This window comes from Hippoglossus stenolepis, chromosome 12 (genome assembly GCF_022539355.2).
Source record: "Hippoglossus stenolepis isolate QCI-W04-F060 chromosome 12, HSTE1.2, whole genome shotgun sequence".
In the NCBI taxonomy this organism is placed as follows: Eukaryota; Metazoa; Chordata; class Actinopteri; order Pleuronectiformes; family Pleuronectidae; genus Hippoglossus; species Hippoglossus stenolepis.
The window spans coordinates 13,530,080-13,558,059 of NC_061494.1; the positions used below are offsets into that span (position 1 = coordinate 13,530,080).

At 42.4% G+C, this 27,980-nt stretch overlaps 1 protein-coding gene across 1 annotated transcript; it reads left to right on the forward strand.

Moving 5' to 3' along the window:
• The first annotated feature begins 1,965 nt into the window (after positions 1 to 1,965).
• Positions 1,966 to 27,962, forward strand: loxl4 (lysyl oxidase-like 4). Its single transcript, XM_035172846.2, has 15 exons — positions 1,966 to 2,016; positions 3,369 to 3,707; positions 4,628 to 4,929; positions 5,013 to 5,221; positions 13,521 to 13,559; positions 14,155 to 14,368; positions 14,470 to 14,647; positions 19,102 to 19,256; positions 19,350 to 19,517; positions 19,837 to 19,999; positions 20,090 to 20,333; positions 21,353 to 21,468; positions 21,785 to 21,921; positions 24,539 to 24,650; positions 25,151 to 27,962. Exons 2-15 carry the CDS (start codon positions 3,389 to 3,391, stop codon positions 25,219 to 25,221), a joined length of 2,427 nt encoding a protein of 808 aa, XP_035028737.1. The 5' UTR covers positions 1,966 to 2,016; positions 3,369 to 3,388; the 3' UTR covers positions 25,222 to 27,962.
• The last annotated feature ends 18 nt before the right edge of the window (positions 27,963 to 27,980 follow it).

Sequence of the window (27,980 nt, forward strand, 5' to 3'; positions counted from 1 at the left end):
GACCTTTGATTCTCGATCTAATGGGGTCAACCTAAGAGTTACACAGCACACCTTCTATACAGTGTGTGTGTGTGTGTGTGTCTACATGCTCCTATATTGCCTCTCTGAAAGTAAAAGCATTATGAAAGCCTGGAGAGACGGCGGTGGGGGTGAGCATGGGGAGGTGCTGTGTCGTTTGAAAAGGCACTTGTTTATTGTTGGAGAGCGTGTATTTATTTCATGCCTCCACAGATTGTGGGTTAAGGGCAGAGCCGGCTCGGTCGGCGTAATTAGAGAGGTGGAAAGAGAGCGAGAGAGAGAGAGAGAGAGAGAAAGAGAGCGAGAGCTGGCTTGCTCAGATACTCTATAACACACTCTCTCTCTCTCTCTCTCTCTCACACACACACACACACACACACACTGAGCTATTAAGTATTGGCACATAGGCAGGGACACCTGTCTAGTCTAGTTTAATTAGTCTGATATGCAACAGTGCATCACAAGGTATAATGGAGGGATGTCACACACAGCACATAGCAATGATGTTTGTATTTTTAACCTCAGCAGCCCCTTTTTTCACTTTCCCTTTCTCCTCCCTCCTCACCTCTCTCTTTCCTCTCCCCGTCAGCCTTGGAGATCCCTCTGATTTGGACCGGCTAATAGGGGGTCTGCTCTTCCTGTTCGGGGTTTACAACTCAGGGAGGGACCACCATCTCGCCACCCAGTTGCACCAATTACAGCTTCAAAAGCGTTTAGCAAGGGGGTCCAAAAGTCTGAGACCACTTTCAAACGTTACAGTATGTGCAATGTAATTTTTTTTTCACCCTTTTGGAAATCAGAATACAAAATGTTATTACGGTGTTAGTCGATGTTTTGGTTGCTACCTCCCCGGTCACTACTGTAATTTTTCATGCCTATGAATAACCTGCGCTGCCCAGAAAAAGGTACCCGCTGAGGTTTACTTGAACAACTGAAGTACAGTTTATCAACACAACAACCCGAGGCCCAAAATGTCCATGTTGCTAAATTGGTCCCAAATCCTCCTGAAATGGCTCAAAACATAAATAAACAAGTTTGGAACATGTAGAAAGGCCTGAGCAGGAACCTGAGCGGGATGAGGGCCGAGCACTGAAGTGACCTCGGCCGTGAACAGGACTCTTCCCTCATCTTTTAAATCCGAATCTACACTGATGAGTTAAATCTTTATGCTTTCTATACCATAATGACACGTTATACTGTAGTAACATAAACCTGGGCAGGGGTGGTAAAGGCATGTTCTCATAAGTCACGTTCACCATAGCTACGGTGAGGCTGGGCCTTTTTTAGAGTCAGTGGTTTGCGGCCATCTCAACAAGGAAATATCTACCCTGTGGTACAGGGAGCTTCTTTAAGACACTTGGAACTTGATGTTTGAACCTATTCTGGAAGCAGAGTCCTTCCTGTGGGTTACATTTACACACGTTTAACCCGAAGCGGCGCAATTGTGTAAAGCCTCTTCAGCCTATCAGAGAAGAGCAGTGCGGAGAAGCCCAGAGTAAAACACAGGATTTGATTTCGATGAAATTAAATGGATACAAGTGTGTTTGACGTCCTGGGGTACTAAACATCTTGAAACATTCACTCGTTTCATTTAAAGACGTCATCTGACAAAAGTTTTCATCCACAATTTAACAAGAAATCTCAAAAGAAAGAAACAGAATGAGTCAAAATTGCAAGTTTCCCATCAAGGGAGAGAACCTACGACTTTTATACTTTTAGATCTCACAGGACCTTTGTTGTTGCTTTATCTAATAAATCAGATTTACGTATGTAGCGTGTTAATTAAGTCAATACTCCTGTAAAAGCAAAAGAGTCCTCGAGGGAACGAGAGCACAGGAGGAGGGAGGGAGGCAGGGAGGGAGGCAGGGAGGGAGGCAGGGAGAAGGAGGGAGGAAGGGAGGATTGACTAAGGAGAGCATTTAGTAGACACACTCCTTCACTCAGTCACTCTCCCCTAGGCAGTGACGTCCTGCACTGCGAACATCTGCTGCCAGCCAGGTGAGCTGACTTTCACTTTAACTTCTGCTGAAGGAAAAACTAGAGTTTGATTTTTATCAGTTATTTTTATTTACTGTGTTTTTTATTATTTAAATACAAATGTATGTAACAGGTGTTTTAAGAGGTTGTAGGCACATGTTGCTTTCCTCCTCTCATGATAATTATAATCATGTTTAAAGTTGTTAGCTGTAAACCAAAGAATTCAAGCATTTAGAACAAATTAGAATTTAAAGTTTGTTTTAACACTGAATTAAGCAGTAAATATATAAAGTGCAAGTATCATGGAATAGAAGCTACTGTGATTTATTCAATGTAGTTGCTGCAGCTGCTTGTTGTTTGTTTGTCCCTTTGTAATTTCATCCCCCACAGTGGAAAAATGAGATTTCTGTGTATATATATTTTGTGCTCAGTATAGTGTCGTCCTGCGGCCTGCAGTGTCATGGTGTATCAGCATCTGTCTCCACCGCTGCCCTCTAGTTTGGCTGCGACACTTGTTCGCCCCAAGTTAAAACACTGCCTTCATGTTTCTGTCTGGTTAGTTTGCCTTGGGGGATGTTTATTCATGTGAATTGCATAACAAACTCGAGCGGGTGAAATTATACACTGTGCCTCCGGTTGACAAGAGAGAAAAGAGTTTGATTTTATGGGCTTCCACTGCGTCATTGTGCGATTTATGCTGGAATACGACACAAGTCAGGCATCCCTCTGAGTTTTTATCGATAGCCTCGTGTTTTCAGGACCTCATTGGTTTCTTGTGAAGAGCACGGAGCACACATCAGGATGTTTTCTGGTGCAGAGTAGACTACCTGAACTTTTTTGTCCAGAGGATGTCACCATTGGTCCATGGCTGACTGTTGTGGACTCGTGTTAAAAGGAATTACTTTACTCTGGATGGGTTAAAAAGAATTACTTTCCCTTCAAGCATTATAGTTTTAGTCAAGGTTCTGCTGTCGCCTCCTGAATCGAGGCTGAAAACTAAGGGGGACAAAGTGTTTGCCCTCAGGGCCCCAATAAAGCTCTGGAATGTATTGCCAGAGGAAATAAGGCTGTAGTCTCAACTAAAAACATACTTTCTCAAAAGGTATATTCCTGAATTTACTTGTGGTTTATTTCTAATATTATTAATATTACCATCATTATTTATGTACCTCTTTCTGTGTTTTAACCATTTGTTTTCTTGTGGGCAGCACTTTGTACAGGATGTATTTAAAATGCATGAACTTTGGCTTTAAATAGGCTGCTTGCTTGCTTGGTTAATTAATATATTAATTGAGTAAACTGGTGACAAATAAATAATACAATCGTGTAATTAATAATAAGTAGAATAAACTAATGAAGATCTCTACCTGCAGGCCCCCTCCTCTCAGTCAGGATGACCCACACCCTCTTCCTCAGCTTCTTCCTCCTCCTGCTCGCTCTGCTCTCCCTGTGTGGTCCTGCGCGCGCAGATCCTCGCCCGGCAACCTCGCCTCAGCGCAGGTCGCCACGTGCGCCCGCCGCCAAAGTGCGCCTGGCGGGCAACTTTGCGCGGGAGCCGAACGAGGGCCGCGTGGAGGTGCTGCACAACAACACGTGGGGCACCGTGTGCGACGACGAGGTCAACATCAAGCTGGCCAACGTGGTGTGCCAAGAGCTGGGCTTCCAGAGCGGCATAACATGGGCCCACAGCGCCAAGTACGGAGAAGGAGAGGGTGAGAGAGCACTTCCTGTATCTAAATGACAAATAAACCCAATGTTACTGATGGAAGGTCAAAGGTCACTATTACATATGAGCGACCAAAGCCTGCTCAATATGATTGGTCAAACTACTTCTCAGACTAGAGTAAAAGATGGTGCCTCTTAACTTCATTTTCATACAACGGGAGGAGGTTGGGACACGTCGTCCATTTTTATATACAGTCCATGATTGGAACACAGCCATCTGCGTAGTATTAATTTCACCTGTGCTTTTCCTGCTATTACAAGTTAAAATGTCTGCTCTGGAGGAGGCCCATCAGATTAACATAGTCATTTAACAGATTTAAGGCTTAGACTCAGCGGTAGGCATCCACACACGACCATTTAATCTCCTCCCAAACCTCCATGCTGCAGCGTACGTGCACCACAACTCATTAAGTGCACGGCTTCATGAAAAGACCACCAATTTAGACATCCAAAATAACTAACATCATAAAGTGACAAAGATAACTTGTAGTGGGATTGGAGTCTACATCTTGTTAAGGTCGCCTGGCAGGCTGGCAGAGCAAATATATGGGCCGAAAAAGGGCATTTGTTCTAGAATAATGACAGCATTCACTCTGCCAGAGTTGTGCAACACTTGCTGTGGTTTATGGACATTCTTTACTGCTGCTTTTAAATCCAAATTAAAGAGAAGGTTGAGTGGATTTAAGGAGTAGGATCTACAGCACCCTGCTTTGTAATATACTGTGTATCTACTGCTAAACACGCCGCAAAGGTGCAACCCTAAATCAGCGTGCCAGTAAAAGTCAAGTGTTGGGTGTTTAGGAACTGATTCCAGCCCCTTGTGCAGATGCATTGGCCTGACTGTCTATTGGACAATCAATAAAAAATTACAATGAAGGGGGTAATGAATTGTTTATTCTTTCACAAGGCCCAATATGGATGGATAATGTTCGCTGTGAAGGCTCGGAGAAGTCCCTAAAGGACTGCAAACACAACGGCTGGGGGGTGAACGACTGTAAGCACTCCGAAGACTTGGGGGTGGTGTGCACGCCCGAGCGCAGCCTGAACCAGACGGCCAGTAGAGGCTACACTGCTGCCACCAGGCCCAACGGCAGCCCCGCCCCTCAGTGGCAGGGACAAGTGGCCACCCGCAGGCATCCAGGATACGGCCACTATGGAAACGGACATCAGTATGAGGTCCCACGGTTCCAGAGACACCACCAGCACCAGGTACACCAGTTTACTTTTGATCCGTCTCTGTGTTATTCTTACACAGACATGTAACAGTGGATGCGATGTGTTTCTCCCTCAAGGGCAAGGTGCGAATCGAGGAGGTCCGTCTTCGTCCCATCCTCATGGCTACCAAGAAGAAGAACCTGATCACAGAGGGTGTGGTGGAAGTGAGGCATGCTGGGAGATGGAGGCAGGTCTGTGACCAGGGTTGGAGTCTCAACAGCAGCCGGGTCGTGTGCGGGATGCTTGGCTTTCCAGAGGCCACGCAACACAACGTTAGAACATACAAGTGAGTGTGAATTCCCCCTGCAGTTGCTTTTTATGAACTGGAGGTATTGAATTACAAACCATGTTGCCCTTGACTGTATTTTCAGAATGGAAGCATTTGCTCTGCCATTCAGCCCCTTGTTAAATGAATAAAAACACATTCACGAAAGAAAGAACACAACCACAGTGGCATCCTGTTAAGAGCCCGGTTGAATAAAGGCATTTTGTTTGCCTTATCTTCTTCGCCCAGCTACTTCTCCTCCGTGTCCTGCTTTACTCCCCCTCCCCTCCTCATCCTCAGGATGATGATAAAGGGATCCCTGTCCCCTCTCCGCTGCCCTTCGTCTCCTCCTCTCTCTAGGCAAATCAACTCTCCTCACCTCATTGCCTCTTGCTCACTCTCGTTCCCTGTGTCTCTCCGATGCTATCTTCAGGTTGCAGGTCTCAGACAAACAGCCTCACTTTAATTTTTTTTTTTGTCCAATACCGAGGTGTAATATCAGCTGGTGATTGTACTTTAACTGTCCCATCAATACCATGTGTGCGACGGTTAGCTATTGGAGAGTGGGATGAGGATCTGTGTGAAGCGACCGGTTTTGTTGGCCTGAGGCTTGAGCTCTGCATCTCTTCACATTTATTCTAAAAGCCTGTGGCGTGCTGTGTCACGTAATTGCAAAACCTTTCTGAATAAAACACTCGTACATTAGGGAAAAGGTGATTAAAACCAGGGAATAATCTATTTAATTGTCCATTAGCCTAAGTTTCTGTACCTGTGGCACATTCTTTGATACTCAAAGCTACACACATATTTCGGTTCAGAGAACATTTTGACAGTTTGAAAACTAGTTTGCTTCTTTCCAAGAGTTAGATGAGAAGACGCTACTCTGATGCCTGTATGGTAAATATGTCGCTGGAACCAGTGGCAGTTTGCTTACTTTAGCATAAAGCCAAGAAATAGGCCTGATAGGTCGATTTTGTCACCTTTGGATGTAGTCTATTTTCTAGACTAAGCCAGCTGCTAGTTCCAGCTGCAGCACCGAGAAATATGGGGTCACTCGTTTCATCTAACTCTTGACAGGAAACCAAATAAATATATTTTTCAAAATGTCAAACTTTACCTTTTTTTTAAAGTGTTAAGGTTCGATATCTCTAGCACGTACACTTGGCCTCCATGTACAAACAGTGACACATAATACATTGTACTTAGGTGTCTCCTTTTACCGCTCTGACACTAACCTACATTTCCTCTCCTTTTCACTGCTAAAGAAAAAAGAAAGAAAAACATTGTCAGTGGTTTTGGGGAAGGCTCTGCTCATACACCACAGGAAGGACCACACATTAGCTGAGAATTACTCCATTGCTATTATGAGAATAAATAGTGTCGGAACATTCGCTGTCCTCAGTGGAAGGGGAACCCAGTTGGATTTTGTTCCTCCCGGAGAGCCGCCGGCCATAGGTGATTCACAGTTCAGTCATTCCTTCCCTCTCTTGGCCTGAGTTCCTCTGACTCAACTGAGGACAGACCGCAACATCTGCTCTGTACTCTAGGTGCTAGATTCCTTGTGCTACTGAAGCGCTGTAACCGCTGAGGGGGTAAATTATTTGTTTTATAGACTTTTCTAACTTTTTAATGACTTTACAAACTGCCCCCGTTGGAGTGCACACACTCACTTAAAGTATTTCTGCATTGCCCTTGAGTTAAGCTATCTCCATTGAACTGGATGTTATTGGGAACACGGTGAAGCTATAACTGGATTCTATTGTTTGAGGAGGACATCATCGGGCATCATATCTTCAGCAATAAAAGGTCCTCAGAGTGAGCTGTCGTTGAACAGCCGGGCCTGACTCTGTACACAGTCGGCACTGGATCATTTATTAGAACAAGGTTTCCCCGCATTGCAGGGGTGTGACCCTTCTCATGCCTCGCATTGATTTTCAATTACAGTGCAGGAGCAGTAGTGACAGTTAAGTGACGAGTTACATGGGTAGATTTGGATGACTACAACACAAAGACTGTATATAAAGACGGATGACACATCTCCACTTCATCCCACTATCCATAAATGAAGCCCAAATATCCCGGATACGCTGCCATCTTGCACATTTGTAGCCAGAGTTCGTGCAGTAGCTATTAGGGGATGGAGCCACAGCAGCAAAGTCCCGCCGTTACACTACACCAATCACATGTCAATCTTAACCGTCAAACATGACGTTTTTACCACATTTTTAAAGCATCGAATAACTAATTAAAACCAAACGTACCAGAAAAATGAGCAACGGAACATATCAGTAAGATAACATACAACTAGAATGACAATCAGTAGAGCGCATACCGCCGCAAAGGTCCAACTGATTCAGTCAAGCTGTACCTGAATCTTTTCATCAAGATCTATGGATTATCCCCCTGAGAAAATGGTGAAAATATTGAGAAACACCTATCTCGCAATGTTAGATGAAAGTAATCCAGACCCGCACAAGAATGTAATGGATTCTACCCTGACCCATACTGCATCCTTCCACCAAGTATCGTGGAAATACATTCAGCTGTTTATGTGTAATCTTGCTCACAAACAAACATACAAACCAAACAACCAACAAAGAGACAGGGTGAAAACATCATATCCTTGGCTGAGATAAAGACAAAAAACATCTTCGATAAAAATGTACATGACTCGTACTTTTACTTTTTAGTTTGGTCCATGCCCCATCTATTAACACGGAGGAGGCAAGGTTGTTGACCTATACTCCAGCCAGTCACCAGGCGGTGATCGAGACACTTTGGCTTCACTTCTTGGCAGCAGTCATGTCGTCCATCTTTATTCACAGTCTATGCTGCATCACAAGAGGTTTGGCTGCTCACCATGAAGAGAAAGAGAGGGCTGCGGCAGCCTGAAGGTCTTGGTGTGACGCCTGCAGGGTTGTGACGGTTGTGATTTGATACTCTTGGTTTGCCCGTCCCGGGTGTGACCTTTTGTTTTGCTGAAGCCTGAACCACAATGATGTGTTTGTTTCCAAATCCGTAACTGTTTTTGTTTTCCACAGACGCAAATCTGTTCTCTCTCACTGCATGTTTTTGACCCCAGACTGGTTCAAGGTGTAGACATGCCTCAGAATATACTTCAGTTACTTTACAGCTTCTGGTTTGTAAAGTCAGGATAAAGTGGGATGTTTATTTAAACTGACATTAGCGACCAGAGGAGAATTTGAAAAAACGGCTCATTCTGATTCATCTGTGGAATTATGGTTACTTGAAGGTTTAAATGTGAACAAAATCATAGGCTGTGTCCGATATCACCCAATCACTCACTATTACCTACTTCACGATATAGTCAATTCTATATAGAGAACTATATAGTAAGCTCATCGGGAAAAGAAAAAAAAATGCTTTCGGACGCTACTCTGCGCATTTTCTCTGTGTCGGTAATGACGCCGTTGTCGGATTATGACGTACGACAATGGTAGAAAATCCCACAGTAAATTTAAAATGTTTGTTTTACACAGTATTAATACTTTAATGGAAAAAAAAAAACAAGAATGGCCATCTTTAAATGTAGAAATAAACTTGTTTCCCTCAGTTTGTGCTGCGATGCGCCGCCTTGCTCATATTTACATTTATAAGACAGGTCGGGCTTTTCCTGCTGCTCCTCTCGTCTCTCCACCACGAGCGCAATGCATGATGGTAGATACTGCTCGGTTAGTGACCATTGGTTGTCCACTGTTTTTCATGATGCATTATGGGAAACAGTCTACCACTATATATGCTATAAAAAACTTCACTAAACATTCAGAAACCACTACAATATGGCGAGCTCTCTATATAGTGATCAGTGAGTGCTTTCGGACACAGAAACAACATAATGATCAGTTTTCATGTAACATTGTCCACTTTTGCCAAAACAGCTCCGGATTGTGTTACACGATTTGACCAAATTCAGCCACAGACACTCCCCCATGTTTCTCCACCTTGCTCCAAGTCTCTCAGTCCATTCTTAGAAATCCCAGATCATTGCCATGTCTCTTGGCTCCCCGTGTCTCTTGGATGAGACTCTGAAGATGCTGTAATTACAGGTTGGTCAGGACCAAGGCTCTCCAGGGTTTCTGCTGAGAGTGAAAAAACACCCCCAATTATAGCTGTGAGAGAGTATAAGACAGAGTTAGTGCACGAGGAGGAAGAGGATAAGAGGAGCAAGGGGCGAAGGAGAGAGAGAGAGAGAGAGCGAGAACAGGAGCAGCAGTCACACGAGCCAGATTTTTGCTTGCTCTTGTGAAATATGTCCAATTACAGCAGCAGTTTGCAGCGTGGCCCCGCTGTGTCAGCAGCTGTCTGTCTTCCTCTGTCACCGTGGTGATTTGGGGACTTAACCCGGCATTTTATGTTTAATTATGTTTCAGCTGAAATCTTCCTGTGAGGGTATCATTTCCAGGCTTTTGGGTGACATTTTGTGTGACCAAGTCTGGTTTTCCTGTCTGATGTCTGTGTGATCTTCCTCACTGACCTTCTCTCTAATTTAATCCCCAATCATATAATTTCTAAATGCATGCCAGTGGCCATTTTTGTGGTTTGGAACAAACTGTGGAAGCCAGCCTTAAAACTGAGTTCAAGAGATTTTTATCAGTTCACTCTGGTCTGGAATATTTCGCAACTATTCGACATGCAAGATCCTTTTCATAGATACAATATACAAAAATATTTCATATAATCTTCAATATGCTCTATATGAGGAAATAATATATTACATGCACCTTCGTTTTAATGACAAATCTAATTTAAAATCTAATCATTTGTTGAGGACCCTTAGTAAAGGGTATAAAAGGATTTCACCAATTCTCATTGCAACATATAACAATGTTTTTAAAAGGACCAAATTATAATACAAGATTATATTAAATTATATATGATTTTGATAAAAAAAACCACTGATAAGACCCTAATAGCATCCAAAACATGTTGTGTTTTCTGCTGCAAGAAGATATTGTTCACCACAGTTTACAGTAAACAAGGCCTCCTTGTGGCAAAAATACCTCAAAGCAAATGTTGATGTGATCATGATTTCCACTGAGTGATTATAAAATCTCAAGAGTTTATGTTTGCAATGGAAATTATATTCAATATGTGCACCCTGATTTTTCTATAGGTGATTTTAAGAGCATTATCAAGCATGTCTTTATTTTTTACCATTAAAACGATCATTAAAACGATCTTAAAGAAGATCTAGAAGTAACAGCAGTTGGCAGAGTGAGTGTGATAAAACACACACAGTGGTGTAATGCTTGTCTTCTAACAGGCGGGTGGGACTCCCTGACTTAAGCCTCTGTTCTCTTGGCTCCACAACAAGTGCCGGATTCAGTGTTTGGTTAAGCATGACTGATGAATGCTACGCAGCAGCAAAACAAACTAATTCTGTGGCTGACGATTCACTGCATCAGCAGAAATCCTCTCATACTGTTCACACCACAGCTACTTCCTCTGGTATGGTAATAGTCATATAGCCTTTGTAACTTAGAGAAGGACCTATTTATACATGAAGGGATTTTATGTGTTAAAAAGGTGAGATTTCTGCATTTTATTGTTATTTAATGAAGTTCAACGGTAAGATGCAGTACTGTGATCGAGTCAAATGAAAGAGCTGAAGGTTTCATTTATAGACTGCTTAGTCCTGTTGGTTTCTGAAGAGGGAAAATGGTTTGCTCATTGGTCTGAGGGGAGGTCACAAACAAGTCACAGACATGTTTGCCTTATGGGAATATGTGTCTCTGTGTGTGTGTGTGTGTGTGTGTGTGTGTGTGTGTGTGTGTGTGTGTGTGTGTGTGTGTGTGTGTGTGTGTGTGTGTGTGTGTGTGTGTGTTTCTGTCCCCCGATGACATGCCCCTGCAGATCCACATGGTAGAAACATTTAATATACTTTACAAGACACTGTAAAAAATAAGCGTTACATTCTATACAATGTGTCAGAGGCAGTTTACAGCAGGTCTCGTGTCATTGCTTTATTTGGAGCCATGAACGTGTTTTAAAATTACGTGACTTTTTTTCTGCCTCATCAAGTCAAACAGTTAAAATAACTTTGAAAAGTAGCCATAGATTTCATCCACACATGTTCCTGATTTAAACACTCAGAGGTGTATTTGTGTTGCAAATGGGCCAAAGAAATGACCTTAAGTCTATTTGAAAATAGCATCTGCAGGTTTGCACAAATATGGCTGGAATGAAGGTGAACTCGTTTTCTAAAACTCAGTCACATAAAGTATTTTTTTTCCGTGCCAAATACTAATATTTGGAGGAGAGGTCTCTTCTGGTCCACTGACTCCTCGCAGCATCAGCAAACAAGTCGTTACCTGATTTTGGAAAGTGTACACTCAGCAGCCCGTGACTTCACACAACCGTCCACATCGCATCACGTCCATAACAATGCTGCTCTTGATTCCAACACTGAGGACCAGTTTGTTTTTAATGTTCCCTGCTCTAACGTAACGGGAATGCCGAGAGCTCGTGTCAGAAATACAAATATTGACCCGTCTCCGCTTTCATACATGGGGCATGTTTTAATGAACATTTCTTCGCTGTAGCCAAAAAAGGCAGAAAACCATTAGAGCATTTCCCAGCTGGGATCAGAGGTGGGAAGTAACAAAGTACAAATACTCTGTTACTGTATTTAAGTGGATTTTTCAGGTATCGGTACTTTACTACAACTTTTAACTTTTACTCTCTACATTTTAACACAAATATCTGTACTTTCTTCTGCTTACATTTTCAAAACAGGCTCGTTATTTTCATTTTGATGCATTTGAGGAGTTTTTTTAAATCTTGTGTCATCGAGTGCAGCCTTCCCAACACAGAGACACATTTTAAACTGAATGGAAAATAACACAGAAAAAACAATTCCTTGTTGTATATCTATCAGTGAATATAACACACAACATAAGTAACGCAGCGTAAACAACATGGAAGAAGGTGAAGAATAAGCCAACATCGCTGATAACATCGACAACAGCAGAGCAAAAACACATCCTCCATCCTTGGCCTTATTTAAACTAAGAATACTTCATTCAATACATCGTTCACATTTCCTCCAAGACCATTTTTAATGCTCACAAATCTTTTCTTGCTTTAACCAGTGTAAAGTCTATTGTTTTTATATTTTATTTGAAGTAGTAGTGGTTTAAGTTACAAAATGGCTTTCAGAGGGGAACTTATTACTTATATACTTTTTTGAGTACGTTTCAGAGCCTGTACTTTAATACTTTTACTTGACTAAAGAGGTTGAATCAGTACTTATACTTTTACTTGAGTCATTTCTAACACTAGTGTCTGTACTTCTACTTGAGTAAGGAATGTGTGTACTTTTGCCACCACAGCTCCATAGAAATTAAACTGAGAGATGTGTGTGTGTGTGTGTATCTCTGAGTGTTTTGCAGTAATTCATGTGAATGTTGGTGCGTGCTCTTTGCAGTGGATTTTGTGGATGTCCTGGCACGAGCTGGCACATCTGCTCTGCGTGTCTGCCAAGAGAACAGAAGGCTTTCCTCTCCGTCGCTCTCTCGAGGCAGCCAGACGACTCTGTGCATGAGCGTCTATTTGGTTCTGGCATTCTCTCTCAGATGCGCGGCGCAGCGGCGTGCCAGAGTTTTTGTTTGTACACTGTGCTTGGTCAAACCCTGTTTTCCCAGAAATGTTGTACATCAGTGATGTTGAATGTTATGATTTTTTGGGGACTATGCGTGTCTTTGAAGGTTAACAACTTAGTTACAAAAAATATCTTGTGGGGGTTTTTCTAAAATCCTTTTATAGTCCTTACATTCCTGTTTGAACACTTGTCCTTATGTTGGTGGTTACAGGAAGTGCTGTTGCCCTATGGCTCAGGAACATATGATACACTGTCCATTTACCCTAAACATAAACACAGTAAATAGCAAGCAGCCCACATTCCAGATGGAAATATACACTGCTGAAGCTGTAAAGAAAGAAAGACAGACAGGAAACTGCCGGAAGGAAACGAGAGAAATGCATTCTTCCTACAGCTATACCAACTCATTCTGGTTTATACAAAGAAGTTATATTTGGAGCGGTATGATTAATTTTATTTTAGATAAACCTAATGTCTGAGCTGTATTTTAAGCCAGTAAGTGTGTTTGTGCTACTACTCACTGGGGCAGGTTCCATATAAAAAAGCAGATGTGACAGTATATTTTACAGTCTCTACCTATGTCTGTAGAAATCGTTCTCCCAGCTCACCTCACAGTGATTTGCGTGTGTCTCGGTATCTTTGCAAATACACAGACCTGATAAAACTAACATCTATCTCTGTTCTTTAACTCTCTCACAGGAAAATATGGGATACCAAGGTGGCAGATCCTTCAACGAGGTAATAAAATGTTTTCACGGCCTCATTCGACCGTTTTATAACTGTGAGATACTGGTCCACGTGTATAGTTAAACTTCAAAGGCCTTAAAAGTCTATTTTCTCATTCAGCTTCTTGCTGTGAGTGATGAGATCCGACATGGGCAAAAAAAGTCAGAGGTTAGAAACATTAGAATCAAACTGTGATGAAAGTTTTGAGGTATTTTCTTTGTGTTACCAGCAAAGACAATCAGATCTAATCAACAGGCCTGATGAGGTAGAATCGCTGAGTTAAATCTTACTTAACACTAAGTAATGACGTTTTTTTACTCAAACTTTGATTGCTGCTAATTAAAGTTGGAGAAGTAATATGTCTGGCGTTACGGAGCAATAATTCCATAATTCAGCATGATGTAAATCAAGTGATCTGACATGCATGCATCTACCAGTGCTCGTCTGGACAGAGAGCCTCCATTCCAAAACATTCGTACTGAGCGTCCTGGGGAACAAATTCAACAAGTCGTAGCATTAGCATAGCATAGCATTAGTATTTAAGTCATTAAACAAGGGGACCTTAAGTATATAGTTCCAAAGACCTACTTTCTCCTCTTTTTTCCAGATTGAGCGTCATGGCAAAGAAGAAGGGATTCTGGGTAGAGAAGGTTCACTGTCTTGGTACGGAGAACACCTTATCTGAGTGTCATGCTCAGCTGTCAATCCCCCGCAGTCCCACCCCTTGTAAGAGCGGGAGACATGCAGTCATCAAGTGTGTACCTGGACCCCAGTTTGCCCGCATGTCCTCAGGACGACCCCAGGCCCCTTATCCAGCTGTGGTAAGATTATCAAAGTCGGGCCCACACAAGCACAACACAATACAGTGTGTCAAAAAACTGAATTATTAACTGAGATATTTTCCCTTTGCTGCTCTGTACAGCCTGTGCGTCTGAAGGCGGGCCCCAGGCTGGGCGAGGGTCGTGTGGAGGTGCTCCGAGACGGTAAATGGGGGACCATCGTGGACCATATGTGGGAGCGCACTGCAGCCAGTGTGGTGTGCAGAGAACTGGGCTTTGGTTCGGCCAAGGACGCCCTGCAAGGAGCCTTCATGGGCCAAGGTGAGAGACAGAGACGCAACTCAATCTGGAAATTGTGAAAAGCTCCACGTTTTTATCTTGTTGTTTTGAGTCTGTGGTTTGGATGTTTGAATGTGTTTATCGTGCGTCACGGTTCTCCAGAGGCAGGGAGACTTTCCCAGTCGTTTGCTCCTCTGAGACGCCACACCTGTCTGCCCCGATCTGATATGCACTCGCGTGTCAATCTTTCGATGTGTGTCACCTTGTGAAGCTGCAAATGTGTTGATTCCAGTATCTCCCACTGTGCCAGGACTACCAGCTGCACTAACACCATGCACATGTGCACACATACACACTCACACACAAAGTGTAATACTATAAGCCGCGGTGATTTATATGGTGGTTTGGTAACTTAAGCCACGGACATAATCTCGCAAGCTTCAAGCGAGCTTTTCATTCACTCGCTGAGTGCTGCGGTCTTTTTCTTTCAGTTTCAAACTTCCAGCTTTCGGTGAAGCACAGGTTCAGTCTGTATCCAGCTGCACCAGTAGCGTCCCCACCCTGTCGAGCTGTGAGAACGGCTTCCCCAAGCCTCCGGCCAGAGTGTAGTCTCTAATCGTGCTGATCGAGATGAAATGTGGGAGGACAGTCTGCTGGTTTAGCTGCTCAGTTGATCATGAATAGGATATTTTTGTGTGTGTTGGATTAGTTTACTATTTCCTTTTATCCTCCTTACTTGTGTTTTCTGTAGATGATGTCAGTCATGCTACCTTTTCTTTTCGATGAATCCAACAGAATTAACATGTAGTTTAGGGACTTCACACCCATTCACGTCTGGTTTCAATCAGCACCTTCAGTCGTTGGATCAGGGTTCAGGTTCATCGTGGAACCGTCTGAGTCTGACGTGTATAATTGTCAGGAGAAGCCAAGAAGCTTTCAATCTTCTACCTAGAATAGGTTTGTGGCAGGTTGGAACCACAGAGCTGCAGTTTCATGATTGTGTGTGTGTGTGTGTGTGTGTGTGTGTGTGTGTGTGTGTGTGTGTGTGTGTGTGTGTGTGTGTGTGTGTGTGTGTGTGTGTGTGTGTGTGTGTGTGTGTGTGTGTGTGTCTGAGTGGACTACATGTATATAATAAAAACTCAGAATTATAACATTTAGATGTGGCTCTGCAGTTTAGGTTTGGTTTGACAAGTGGCAGGTTTAGCCTCCACTTTTCCTGTCTCACCCCTGGACATGCAGGTTTCCTATACCATGTGTCCTGAGTGGGCGATTCACTCATACACTCACTTGGGGCCCTGTTCTAGTTACTGTGCAGACAGAGCTCTGAACACTTGACATCCTCTTGCCCTTGACACTCAAATTAAACTGAAATATTTTAGTGGAATATGTGTCGAGGATGTCTCAGGCATCTGAGGTAACTGACACTTTGGTGATTTTGTTAGCAAAGTAGAAACTTGGGGAAACGATGCTTAAAATGTGAATGAACGATTTTAATTCTCCAACCAGTAGATGCATTTAAATTTGTATTAAAAAGTTGAATGTGGATAAAAAAATTACTAATATTTATAGTTAGAATGATGTATACATTCTTGTGTCTGGTTGATCTGGCGAACATTGTTCTGTAGCGCCAACTAGAGGGGACGACTTGGAACAGGTTGTGTCCATGATGTGAGAGGTCAGCAGGGATGTAGTGCAGTATGTGAGCTGCAGTCATTGACGTAGAGGGAGAACTGCACTGTTTTGACTGTTCATGTTGTATTCTTGACATTTATTACCAAGCAATTACTGCTTCTGTCACATATAAGAAATTATATAACTATTTACAAAGTGAAATACATTAGAATTATGACTGAAGTCACTTCAGATTGATGCAATCTTACTGCATGACCAAACTATTATATAATTTTCTATCATCATTGTACTAATTAACGCAAGAAACATATACTTATAACCACACCCACTGATCAATATCCCCCTTAACCAGGCCTGTTTGCACTTTACGCTGATGCACAAGCATAAACCAAAAATAGCAGGTGCACTCAGTCTGTGCGCCTATGACCTACCGCTTTGTATTTGCACGATTAAAATAGGGCCCTAGCTAAACTTCACATGCATGTGCATACAAACTCTTGTCTCTCATACACTCAGCCGTCGCAGGACGATCAGACTTCAAAGTCGTCTCACAGCTTCCTTTTCTATAACACGACTCTGTTTGACATTTTACCGGGATGTATAATTTTCCATGCGCTCTGAAGGCCACATAAACACAGGCTTATATGTCGCTGGAAACGGCCCAAGTTAGACTCTTTGATGGAGCCAAACCTCACTGAGAAAGATGTCCTGAAAGAGGGGATTGTTTAAAATGTTGTTTTGTGCAAATGTGCCATTTGTGTGTTCATAGTTAATCATTTAATTCTCTTCAAAATCATTGTTTTGAAATCACTATTTCTCTTTTTTGGATAAGATGGACACTGTGGTACTTGCTTTCTGTAGGCACGTGAGGAAGAAACATGATTTCTGTCTAATCTGTCAGGCAGCCGTCTCTCTAACAACAGGACCTGACAGGAGATAGTTGAATTATTTATGATGAGCGAATGTGATAAAGGTGGTAGACAGTCTGCCAATCAGAGACTTCGAATGTGGTCTCACTAATCAGATTTGTTGCACAAACACAGCTTGTAACTTGTTAATCAGTTTTTAAAAAAGAAACAATATTTTGATGCAGATTGGCTTCTACCATTTAAAAATAAAACCCAGGGGCAGACGCATCTATTTACAAACTCAACATGATTTCGTAATTGGCTGAGACGCAGCTCTAACTGATGACAAGACGGTTTTTTTTGTTGGAGGCGTAGAAAGAGACATTGCATGGAAAGAAAAACACGACACACACTATATTAATGTGCCTAAAAGAGAGTGTAATTTCAGAGAGGAAAAGAAGAGGGTTTCCCTTGTAACCACTAACCAACTATTTGTGCTATTCTCAACAAGAATGTGACCGACGTTACTCTGTTTCCATCCCTCAAGAAGAATTTCCTAATTTGTCCAAATGATCTGTGGCATCTGCCAATTCAAATTACACGGTGATCAAGCTCAGCCTATTTCTTGTAAAGACTAAATTTAAGACACCACATTTACATAGCTTCTCGTTATAGCTCTCATAGTTGTATCTGCTGTCGTCGTTTTTTTTTTTAATGTTCGATCGTTTGGGAAATTGATGTTCATGGAGAATCAAAGGGAAGAAAATATTCAAATCTTTGCTCAGACTCCATCTGCCGATGCTCCCATCATCACCATCAGTGTTTTAAATTACAGGGACAATGTTTCTATTTCCTTGCTTGACCAAGATTGTTATTTCACTGTGTAATTTTGTGTAAAGCACATAGACATACAGTGCACTATACATGCATTAGAGACTGAAACACCCTGAATGTGTGTGTGTTTCAGTGCATGTAAAGTGTGTGTGTGTGTGTGTGTGTGTGTGTGTGTGTGTGTGTGTGTGTGTGTGTGGCCGGTTTCTTGGAATTGATTTCAGGCTTTCGTGGATTTCCCAAACGAAGGTTTAAATACAACGTGTCACTGTTCATTTCGAGCGTCCCTCCACCGGGCCCCATGTTTGTCTTGATAACTTAAACAGTGGGAGTTTGGATCTAGTTTGCGGCCTCCGCCATGCAGATAGAGGCAGAAGTGGTTTAGATGTGTCATTTTCATATGTATGAACCCACACATGGTGACCAGCATGGGAGCAGGCCTTCAATCTACCAAAACCAACACAGAGACGGATTGGGTTAGGCTGCAGTTTGGTCTCCACCATTTCAATCAACTTCCTCTTCAGCCGTCTTTGTTGGGTTTTCTCTCTTTCCCCCGGTTTTTGTGGTTTTGGTTGTTTATTTCAATACTACCCAACTTCTAGCTTTGCAGTTTGCGTCTTTTGTTTTAAGAAAACACTGCAGCCATAGTTTGTTCTGTGTTTTGTCACTCCGCCATCATCTGTTTGCTTTCAGAGAATCTTAAGCTGTTTTCCCCCCCCACACTAGTGTTTGTTGTTGTTCCGAAATTATCTGGTTTTAAACAACAAACCCAAACTAGTTAAAGTCTCTTATTTTGTAGATGCAGATTTGGCCTTATTTGTTCACTCAGGCTGGTGGACTACACACAGTGTTGTTGCTGTTGTTGTTATGCCAAAAGCAACAGAATGGTGGTAATGATGTGTGACAGATGCCCAAAGTAGATGCTGGTGCTGCTGCTTGGCTTGCAGGAGCATTTTGTCAAGACAGATAGGAACTTTTCATTGTCGGATTGACGCTAAAGCGGAGAAAGCTCATTCGAGTGAAGGGAATGCAGAGCCTGACTTGTATGTGTGGGTGTTTCTCTGTGTGATAAAGTCGACCAATGACGTTATAGATACAGTGGGTGGCCTCCTGTGCTCCCCCTGCATATTTTTGCCACCATTGTCTTTCAGTCTACCACATCTCCTCCTCCTCCTCCTCCTTCAGGTACCGGACCGATCCATATGAACAGTGTCCAGTGTATGGGCTCAGAACGCTCCATCCTAGACTGCTACTTCCAGGAAGTCCAGCCATGGACGTTCAAGCATACCCAGGATGCCTCAGTACGCTGCAACATCCCTAAGACCGGCATAGAGAACCTGGTATGGACACTACATCATCACAAGTCATACACATATGAGGTGTTATTGATAATGCATCATCCATTTAATCCCTTTTATTTAATGGATTTCTAGGTGCGGCTTGCTGGTGGTAGACTCCCATCAGAGGGCCGTGTGGAGGTGTTGATGGAGGCTGGGGGTCGCAAGCGCTGGGGCTCCGTCTGTAGTGAGAACTGGAGCATCAACGAGGCCATGGTGGTGTGCAGACAGCTCGGCCTGGGCTTTGCTGCCAGTGCTCATCAGGTAACAACCCCCCCCCCCCTAAACAACACAACATCCATAACTGACAGCGTGACAGCGAGTGCTCCCTCCTCCAAACCAATTAGTGTAATTTTGAGAATGTCAAAATAGTTTGTTCAGAGGCATCAATCGTTCAAGATTTGTCAAGATCCCATCAGCAGTGTCTGAGTTATTGATTCCAGAATAAACAAACAGATGTTTAAACAAATCAACACGCGGAGACCAATCCATAGTCACAGCCCCTATATGACAAAGAGCTACTCACTACTCACTCACTGATAGAAAACCAAACAAACTTTCTATGTCGCCTTCCCTTTGACAGGAGACCTGGTACTGGACTGGTGACCCAAATGCCGCTGAGTTGATCCTCAGTGGAACTCACTGTGTGGGCACAGAACTTTCAATCCAGCAATGTCGTCGCAACAACCATGTCCACTGTCCCCGCGGAGGTGGTACTAAGGCTGCCGGGGTCAGCTGTTCGGAAAGTAAGTCATACCTTTGTCTTGAAGCTCCCAAACTTCTCCACTGGTTCTGTTTTAATCCTAACGTAACCTCTCACATCTGACCTGCTTCAGCGGCGCCTGACCTTGTTCTGGACGCCCAGCTGGTCCAGGAGACAGCCTACTTGGAAGACCGACCTCTCCACCTGCTGACCTGTGCCAACGAGGAGAACTGTCTGTCCTCGTCTGCTGCCAGGATGAACTGGCCTTACGGCCACCGACGCCTGCTGCGCTTCTCTTCTCGCATCATGAACCTGGGTCGATCTGATTTCAGACCCAAAGCTACAAGAGAGAGCTGGACATGGCACCAGTGTCACAGGTATATCATCGCAATAGAGTTTATGGAGGTTGTTTTTTGCTTGGTTTGGCTGCTGCTGTGAAAACAACCATTTAAATAATTGCTCTATGTGGGATGGTGCAGTTACTCTTGTGGTGTTTTTGATAGAGCTGTGGTTCAGAGTGTCCTGGACACAGGTGAGCTGTGGTTTTTAGTCAAAAATATTTGGACAAACACCTGTTCTGGGTTTAAAATTGCATAAACGGGCAATAATGACATAGCCCCTTCCACTTTGGGTAATTTGAGTTATGTTTAATTTAATTGGATTCAATTGCTACCAGGAACGAAAACACGTTACAACTGTGCTCATGTGAATTGACGAGGGGTTCTGCACCTAGCAAGCAACATGGGCATTAAACATAGGGTCTTTGTCTGTCACGTGGCCTCATCAGCATTTATCCATTCGTTTTTTAAAGGATGACATATTGTCCTCAGGTCTACTCCAAACACATTCCTCTCTGCCTCTCAGTTTATTCCACAGTAAGTCAGTTTCTTGTCAGATGACGAGAGCACTTTCAGGCCTGTCGTCATGAGAGAAGAAGGAGTCATTTGAAGCCCCACAGTGTTTGGCTGTGTGAGATGTGTCTCAGTGAGTTGCGGGTGATTCCAAACAGAGTTGTCATCTCTCCAGATTCATTAGCCACGCCAGAGCGCGTGTCCATGGAAATGACGGTTGAGCCGATCCAGTCACCACAGGTTGGGTATGATACAAAGGACAGGGTGGCCCACGCACAGTCAGGTCCGCCCCAGCTTGTTGCAACAACACATCAGAGCCATGCATGTGTGTTTCAAAGCCCTCCATTCACCCAGCATGAGTGCACTGCGCAAACCGAGCTGCCGCTAAAAGAGAGGTGTTGCGGTGACACCCACGCTCGTGTTCAAGCAGTGAGGTCATTAGGCTACAAGCCATAGGGAGCCAGTGTTCAGTTAGTGTAAATGCACACACTTACAGACATACACACAAACACACACACACACTGACTTATCCTCTTTCGTCCCAGGCACTACCACAGCATCGAGGTGTTCACGCATTACGACCTGCTGACTCTGAATGGCACGAGGGTTGCAGAGGGACACAAGGCCAGTTTCTGTCTGGAGGACACGTATTGCCCCGATGGTAACGTTCACCACTATTCATTAGTCCCAGTGAAGTACTCCTTCCTATTAGTGACAGGAAATTAACATCAGTATTCTAGCTACAGCCATTTAGAGTTTTACTTTGTGGTTAATGTATTAGATCGCAGCTGTTGTTGTTTGTTCATTCTCCATTTACTTGTTATATTATGGATGAAATAGCTCATGTGAAGAAGCAGCGCTCACATGTCGTCTAGCATGATTCAGTAAGCTCTTAAAAATAACTGGGAAGTTAAATGAGCTCTGATGTTGTGATTGATAATGTTGTTGGTGTGTGTGTGCGTGTGTGTGTGTGTTAGGAGTCCAGAAGCGGTTCTCCTGCTATAACATGGGTGACCAAGGCATTTCCGTGGGCTGCTGGGATACCTATCGCCACGACATCGACTGTCAGTGGGTTGATGTGACGGATGTACGGCCTGGAGACTACATCTTTCAGGTCAGAAGTCATTTCATGTCACTTATTTACCCTTTTTTTGTAATTTGGATGTTAAATTCAATCAACAAATGTCATTAACTTTGTGTTAAAAGGAATACTTTGGCATTTTTTTCTTGTGGGCTTTCCAAGTTGACATCTTTGTCCTTCTCTTCTATGTGCACTGCACCTCTTTTGTATTTTAGTGTTATTTGTATTTTTCCATTACGTACTAGAAACGTCGTCAACATGCTCACTAGCTTTCTCACATGGGCTAACTCTCACAATTTTTAAACAGTGTACTAGGGGGCTGAAAGGAAATGTTCCGCAAAAATATGATATTCCGGAAAATTTTGGGAAACTGTCCAGACCGCAGCTAGTCTAGCAGTAGTCAAACAAACCCTCTGAAAAAAATGATAACACTTTTGTACAGGTTAAGCAAACAAGTTGTTATTTATATATACATATTATATATTCGTTGGTATTTATACAGAGCTAAGCTAGCTTTCTCTCCATGTTTGCTGCATTTCTGCTAAGCTAACTGGCTTCTGGCTAGTCTTAAATTTAGCATACAGGTTTGAAAGGTATCAATCTTCTCATCTAACTCTCAGCAAGAAGTCTAATAACATATGTCCAAAAATGTTTAACATGTTTCCTGTGAGATTTTAGTTGGTGAGAAAGAAGTTCAAGGGCTCTTAAGTTAAACTTCCTCATGGCCATTCGTCGCCTCAGTCATTCCTGGGGTCAATCAGTCGAGCCACTGCGGCTACTAGATTAAACACATCAAGGACTCCATCCCCCGTAATGTATTTCCTTCTACATACCCACCATGGTATGCAGCAGTCCTCAGATGTTAGCATGCTGCCAATTATACCCGAGCTGTGAAAGAACTTCACTACCCAGTTTGTCTGAGAGATCAGTCTTAGTAATTACACTCCTCATACTCTCTATTGAAGATGGATTTATTTAATTTACTCATAATAGATGTGGCACACACATATATATAAACACATAGTGCCGAGAAGATGTATTTTAAGCTGGTCGAGCGGGGTGTAATTATAAAGTGGTACATTGCTACAGGACAATGTGGAGGCGGAAAAAATGGGATGAATGATAGAGGAGGGCAGAAATGGTGTTTAGATAAACGAGAGGTAGAAATTGGACGAAGTGCTGGAGGTGAAAAGGTCAGGGTCATCTGAGGAGAGAGGGAAACGTCCACCAGGCAGGGTGTTCATGTGGGCTGCAGCACTGGAAAAATACAAACAGCTTTCCGAGCAGCTCTCCTCCTCTCTGCTGTGTTATTTCATTTATCTAGTAAAGTACAGATGATGCCTGACTTTTCTGATCCCGGGCTTTACGCATAGGTTCCTCAGACCTACCCTTGAACCACCCAGTGCTAATGAAACACACCAATTACCCAAATTAACTATTGCCTCCCTTTAGTCAAGCAGCACCAAGTCAACCCCCCCCTTCCATTAGAAACGGCTAATTTGCCACCGAGGAATTCCTCCTACCCTGTTTTTATTTTTATTGCCACTTTCCCACTGAGCGACACACTCTGCCACTGAACCAGCCCCCTGCAAAGGCCCCAGACGCTCGACTTCAGCACTGTAATTTACCTAAAAAAATGAAGAGACAGTTTTTGTGCATTCACTAACTTCCAAAAAAAAAAAATGTTCCTCTCTTTTTTTAGTGTAGCTTGCGTTCCTTCTCCCCGTAGCTGTTTGTAACCTGTACTTAACGTGGGTGTAGCAGTTTACAGAGCAGCTATTAGAGTAAATGACTTCTCAGTATTATCACCAGGCCGGATTAAGAGAACGGTTGTATCAGCAGTTATAGCGCTGCTCTTCAAATGACAGACTATTAGTACAGTGTATGGCTGCTCTGAAAAGAAGACCAATTTCAGACATAAAAATATATGCATGCATAACAAGTCTATTGCAACAGACTTCAATTCAGTCCTTATTATCGCATACGTACTTTAGTGTGAGGAGCAGAAGCTGGGGGCCTCATCGTGGTACAACCACAACCTTGTGTAACTTCTGACGCTGCCAGTTATCATGTTTCATGTGGGCTGAAGTGTCTTTGTTACATGTTTCCATATAAGTTATAAAATATTTAACAATGGCTTTTTCCTTAAAGATCAACCAGTATGAATTGTGCTTTGCATAACACATGGTAAAAGTGTTTTACCACCATGTTATTCAGGCCGTATGCTCAGCTACCAAGTGAGCATCCGTCCAGTGTTGAGTTCATGGGAGAGAAAGCAGTGTATCGTGGATTTATCTTGACAAATAGGAATAATGTATGGAAAACTCATTCAGCATTTTATAGATGAGAAAGGGGTCGACTATCAACACAATACCAGCCATGAGCGCTGTTTAATAGCGAGCCCTCTCAACATTTTACATCTAACTGGTGTTTATATCAAATTGTTTTCTCAGCGTGTAGAGAGGAGACTTATTCCCTGTTTGCCTGTGAGCGGCTGAACATGCAGTATTAGATGTTAAACAACAAAGTGATGCATCGTCCGTGTTTCCTAATAAATTTGTCACATGAAACGCGCAAGTGCAAGTTACAAGGTCAGAAACGTCTCCTTGTGGTAATGAATCAGGCTCAGTATGATTGTTCTGTTTTGCAGGTGGAAGTTAACCCTTCGATGGACATGGCTGAGTCTGACTTTATGAATAACGTCATGAGATGTCGGTGCAAATACGACGGCAACAGAGCTTACATGTATGGATGTCATGCAGGTGAGCACAGAAAACTGATTTTCTCCTTCTCACCTTATATTAATATCTCCCCTCTTTTGTCACTGACTATGTTTACATATTCCGATATTAACCCCGGAATAAACAATAATCAAATCAAGACATGTGGAAGATTCCGACCTGGTCACATTATGTAGACATCATTACGTCTATGTCACATTATTGAGTCCTATTGGAGTTTTCATAGCATTTTGCGAAAGAAAACTCCCAAAATGGTACATTGTAGTATTGATTGTACATGAAACTATCTGGGTTGGTGCTTTAAACCTGGAGGAATAACCTCGAGCATAAGGGCGTAGTGGACGTAATGTCACGAGTCATAATCAGACTATGCTCTCTAACGTGTTAACAGGAATATGAATGGAATATTAGCAAGTCATACAAACACCATAATCTAAATAATCTCTTATTCTGAATAAGGTCAATAGTCAGAATATTGGGGTCCATGTAAATGTAGTCACTGATATGTCCCCCCCCCGCAGGTGATGCATACAGTGCGGAGATTGAAGACCTGTTTGAGCACCAGAGGCAAATCACCAACAACTTTGTGTAGCCCATCCCCGGGGCTCAGTACAGAGGCCTTCCAGTGGGGCCTGGAGACTACTCAGGGTGGGCTGAGGTCAATGGGCCCTGGCTCTTGGGACCTTAGCACCCACAGTAACAGTGAACACGCTAAAATGGTGCCTGTGCATCTCCTTGGCAGACGTGGATACAAACAAATATTCATAACAGCATCATATCACAGCAGCGACCATCGCAGAGACTCAACTCAAACAGCCGATGACAAACAGAGTGGGACAGGGGCCGCATGGCGCCACATGTTTTTCACTCTAGTTATGTAAGAAGCTATAGGATATTGTTTCAAACTATACAGATTTTTGTGAAAGTGGACTACTAGTAACTTAAGTTAGTTATTTTAAAAGTATACGCATGAAAGACCTTAATGTTGCTGTAACTAATGTTTCACAGGGATAATGGATGTCATCATTACGCAAAAGAGAAAAGCTGAGAAAAAAATTTGTATTATGAGTTTGCGTAATTTATTTAGCAAAAGGTTAATTTATTGCACTTGTAGCAAAAATTGGCTTTTTTTTCGTAATTTTTTTACCCAAATTCTTTACTTATTTGATCACCTGTAACTGCTCTTACACCACACTTCAATGTTGGTGCTCTTTAAAAAAAATTACTGTATGGTCCTATATTAACCTCATTACATTTCAGGTGAACAGTGTTGTACAATGCATTCTGGGTAGTTCTCTTTTACAGTTATTTAGGTATTTTATTTTTTGATGACAAAATCATTGTTTTGTAAAAGTGTCGTCACACTTCTCATCTAGAGTAGATAAAGAGAGATCAAAGGATTTTTATGGAACAAAGCACTTTATCTTTTAAACATCAGTATTCCAGTTTTGGCCCCAGATTTTTTTCATTTGCTTCCAAATTGACTTTTTAGGGTGTTCATCAAAAAAATATATAAGGTTTGTGTTTTCATAAGTTTTAAGTTTTCATATTCAATGTATTATTTATGCTGTATCTTTATTTATTCATGGAGTTCACGCTCACACAGCATGCTCAGAAACGAGTTTGTTATTTTGCATTTCATTAACCATACTGGATATTTTTTTGTTTTTATTACATAATTAACCAGGGTTAAAAAAAAGTGATTTCATACAGTGGCTTGAGGATATAGTATTGTTCCCATAATGCAGATGAGTATTTTCATTTTATTTTTTATTTAACTGATTAAAACAACTGTAAGTGTACAGATTTTTCTCTCTCAGCCTCTCAGAAGGGAGGGGAAACCATGCTGACAAAACCACAGTATTGTGGTCGGCAGGCAGGCTGGGTTTTGAGAGCGTATAAAAAGCCTTTTAATTACGTCTGTTTGGGTTAGACTTAAGGTTACGGTTAAGGTTAGGGCCATAGCATGTGCTTTATAAAGAAACACTATAGAATTGTTACATGTGGAATTGCGTAAGGCCAGAATCTGGATTCCCATCTTCACTGCTACAACTGATTTCAAGAGAGATTCTGAGAGATTTAGCCAGGGAGGCGGCGACGGAAAGAAAGGATGAGAAAGTTAAGACAGAAAGAAAGACGGGGATGACGTTTGGAGAAAGACTTATGCAGACGTGCAGTTTTTTTTTTTACAACCAGCGCTGCCTTTTTGTAGGCAGCCATATACGACGACCACAACTTGGCATTTTCAGCTCCTCGACGAGAACAACATGTTTGTGTGCGAGAAAAAATAAACTCCTCAGTTCACACTTCAACACAGTAAACAGTGGCCTTATTTTTTAACCAATGCTCTGCTAGACTGTACCTCTCTACACTTTCTTTGCTGAATAAGTCAGGGGGGGGGGGGTGTTTTCACACCAGACCAAACCATGATGCAAGTCCATTTTCTTTACAGCATGGAACTTGTGTTAATCATGTTGTTTTACACCATTAATGTGTTTGACGTGTTTGACTTATTGTCTCGGCGGTTACACCTGTTAAGACGATGTCCAGTTTCCAGGACGCTCATAAAGACTCGTGTCTACTTAATTAATTCCTTGAGCAGATTCTCTTCCTCCTCATTGGCTTTTATGATTTTGACTCGCCAACGTGATTTTGAGTTGTAGCTTTTGAAAAATGACAGAGTCAGCCCTGTTACGAAAGGCTGTGGTTTCAAATGTCAGTAGAGAGAACTGAAAGTCTAAAATGAGTGTTTGCTGATAAAACCTTTTTGTGTACAGTTCATGTTAACATATTACCATGGTCTATTCTGTGTGTTATTTAAAATGATATGACATTCCATAGCTCAAGTTGGTTCATACTCACCACTCTCATCATATTACTGTATTTTTTAACTATGGCCAGTTACGCTTTTATCTTGTTTTAAAAACACTGAGAGTGTGCGCCGTACGTGGTGCTGATCAACAACTGTAGTCATAGAAAGCTGTGCTCTCAGGGACTTTGACCTCATCTAAAGAGTAAACATTATATTATCATGTGATGTGATTTTAGCTGTGATGCAAACACCATGACATCAAACGACCGGGGAGCGTTTTGTTTTTCTTCTTTCTTGTCAGCGGTTTTATTAAAAAGAATCTGTGCCCATGTTTATTTTGTAGTTTTAAAACAAATATAAGGAATGACAGTGATAAGCTTTGTTAGGTTTCTCTGTTGAGGAAAGTTCTGGATATTGAGGAAACACACTGGCTGAGTCAGAAGCAAATTTCAGTCAAAGAGCAAATCACAATGCATTCATTCATCATTACTGTGAATCAATAAAAGTTCATCACATACTAAGCTGTCTGCTTCCTGCCT

Excerpts from the sequence above, each read along its gene's own strand:
- loxl4 (XM_035172846.2), top strand. The coding sequence starts at position 3,389 with ATGACCCACACCCTCTTCCTCAGCTTCTTCCTCCTCCTGCTCGCTCTG. Across the intron at positions 14,369-14,469 it reads AGGCCCCTTATCCAGCTGTG|CCTGTGCGTCTGAAGGCGGG; the intron begins GTAAGATTATCA and ends TGCTCTGTACAG. Across the intron at positions 20,000-20,089 it reads CGGGGTCAGCTGTTCGGAAA|CGGCGCCTGACCTTGTTCTG; the intron begins GTAAGTCATACC and ends GACCTGCTTCAG.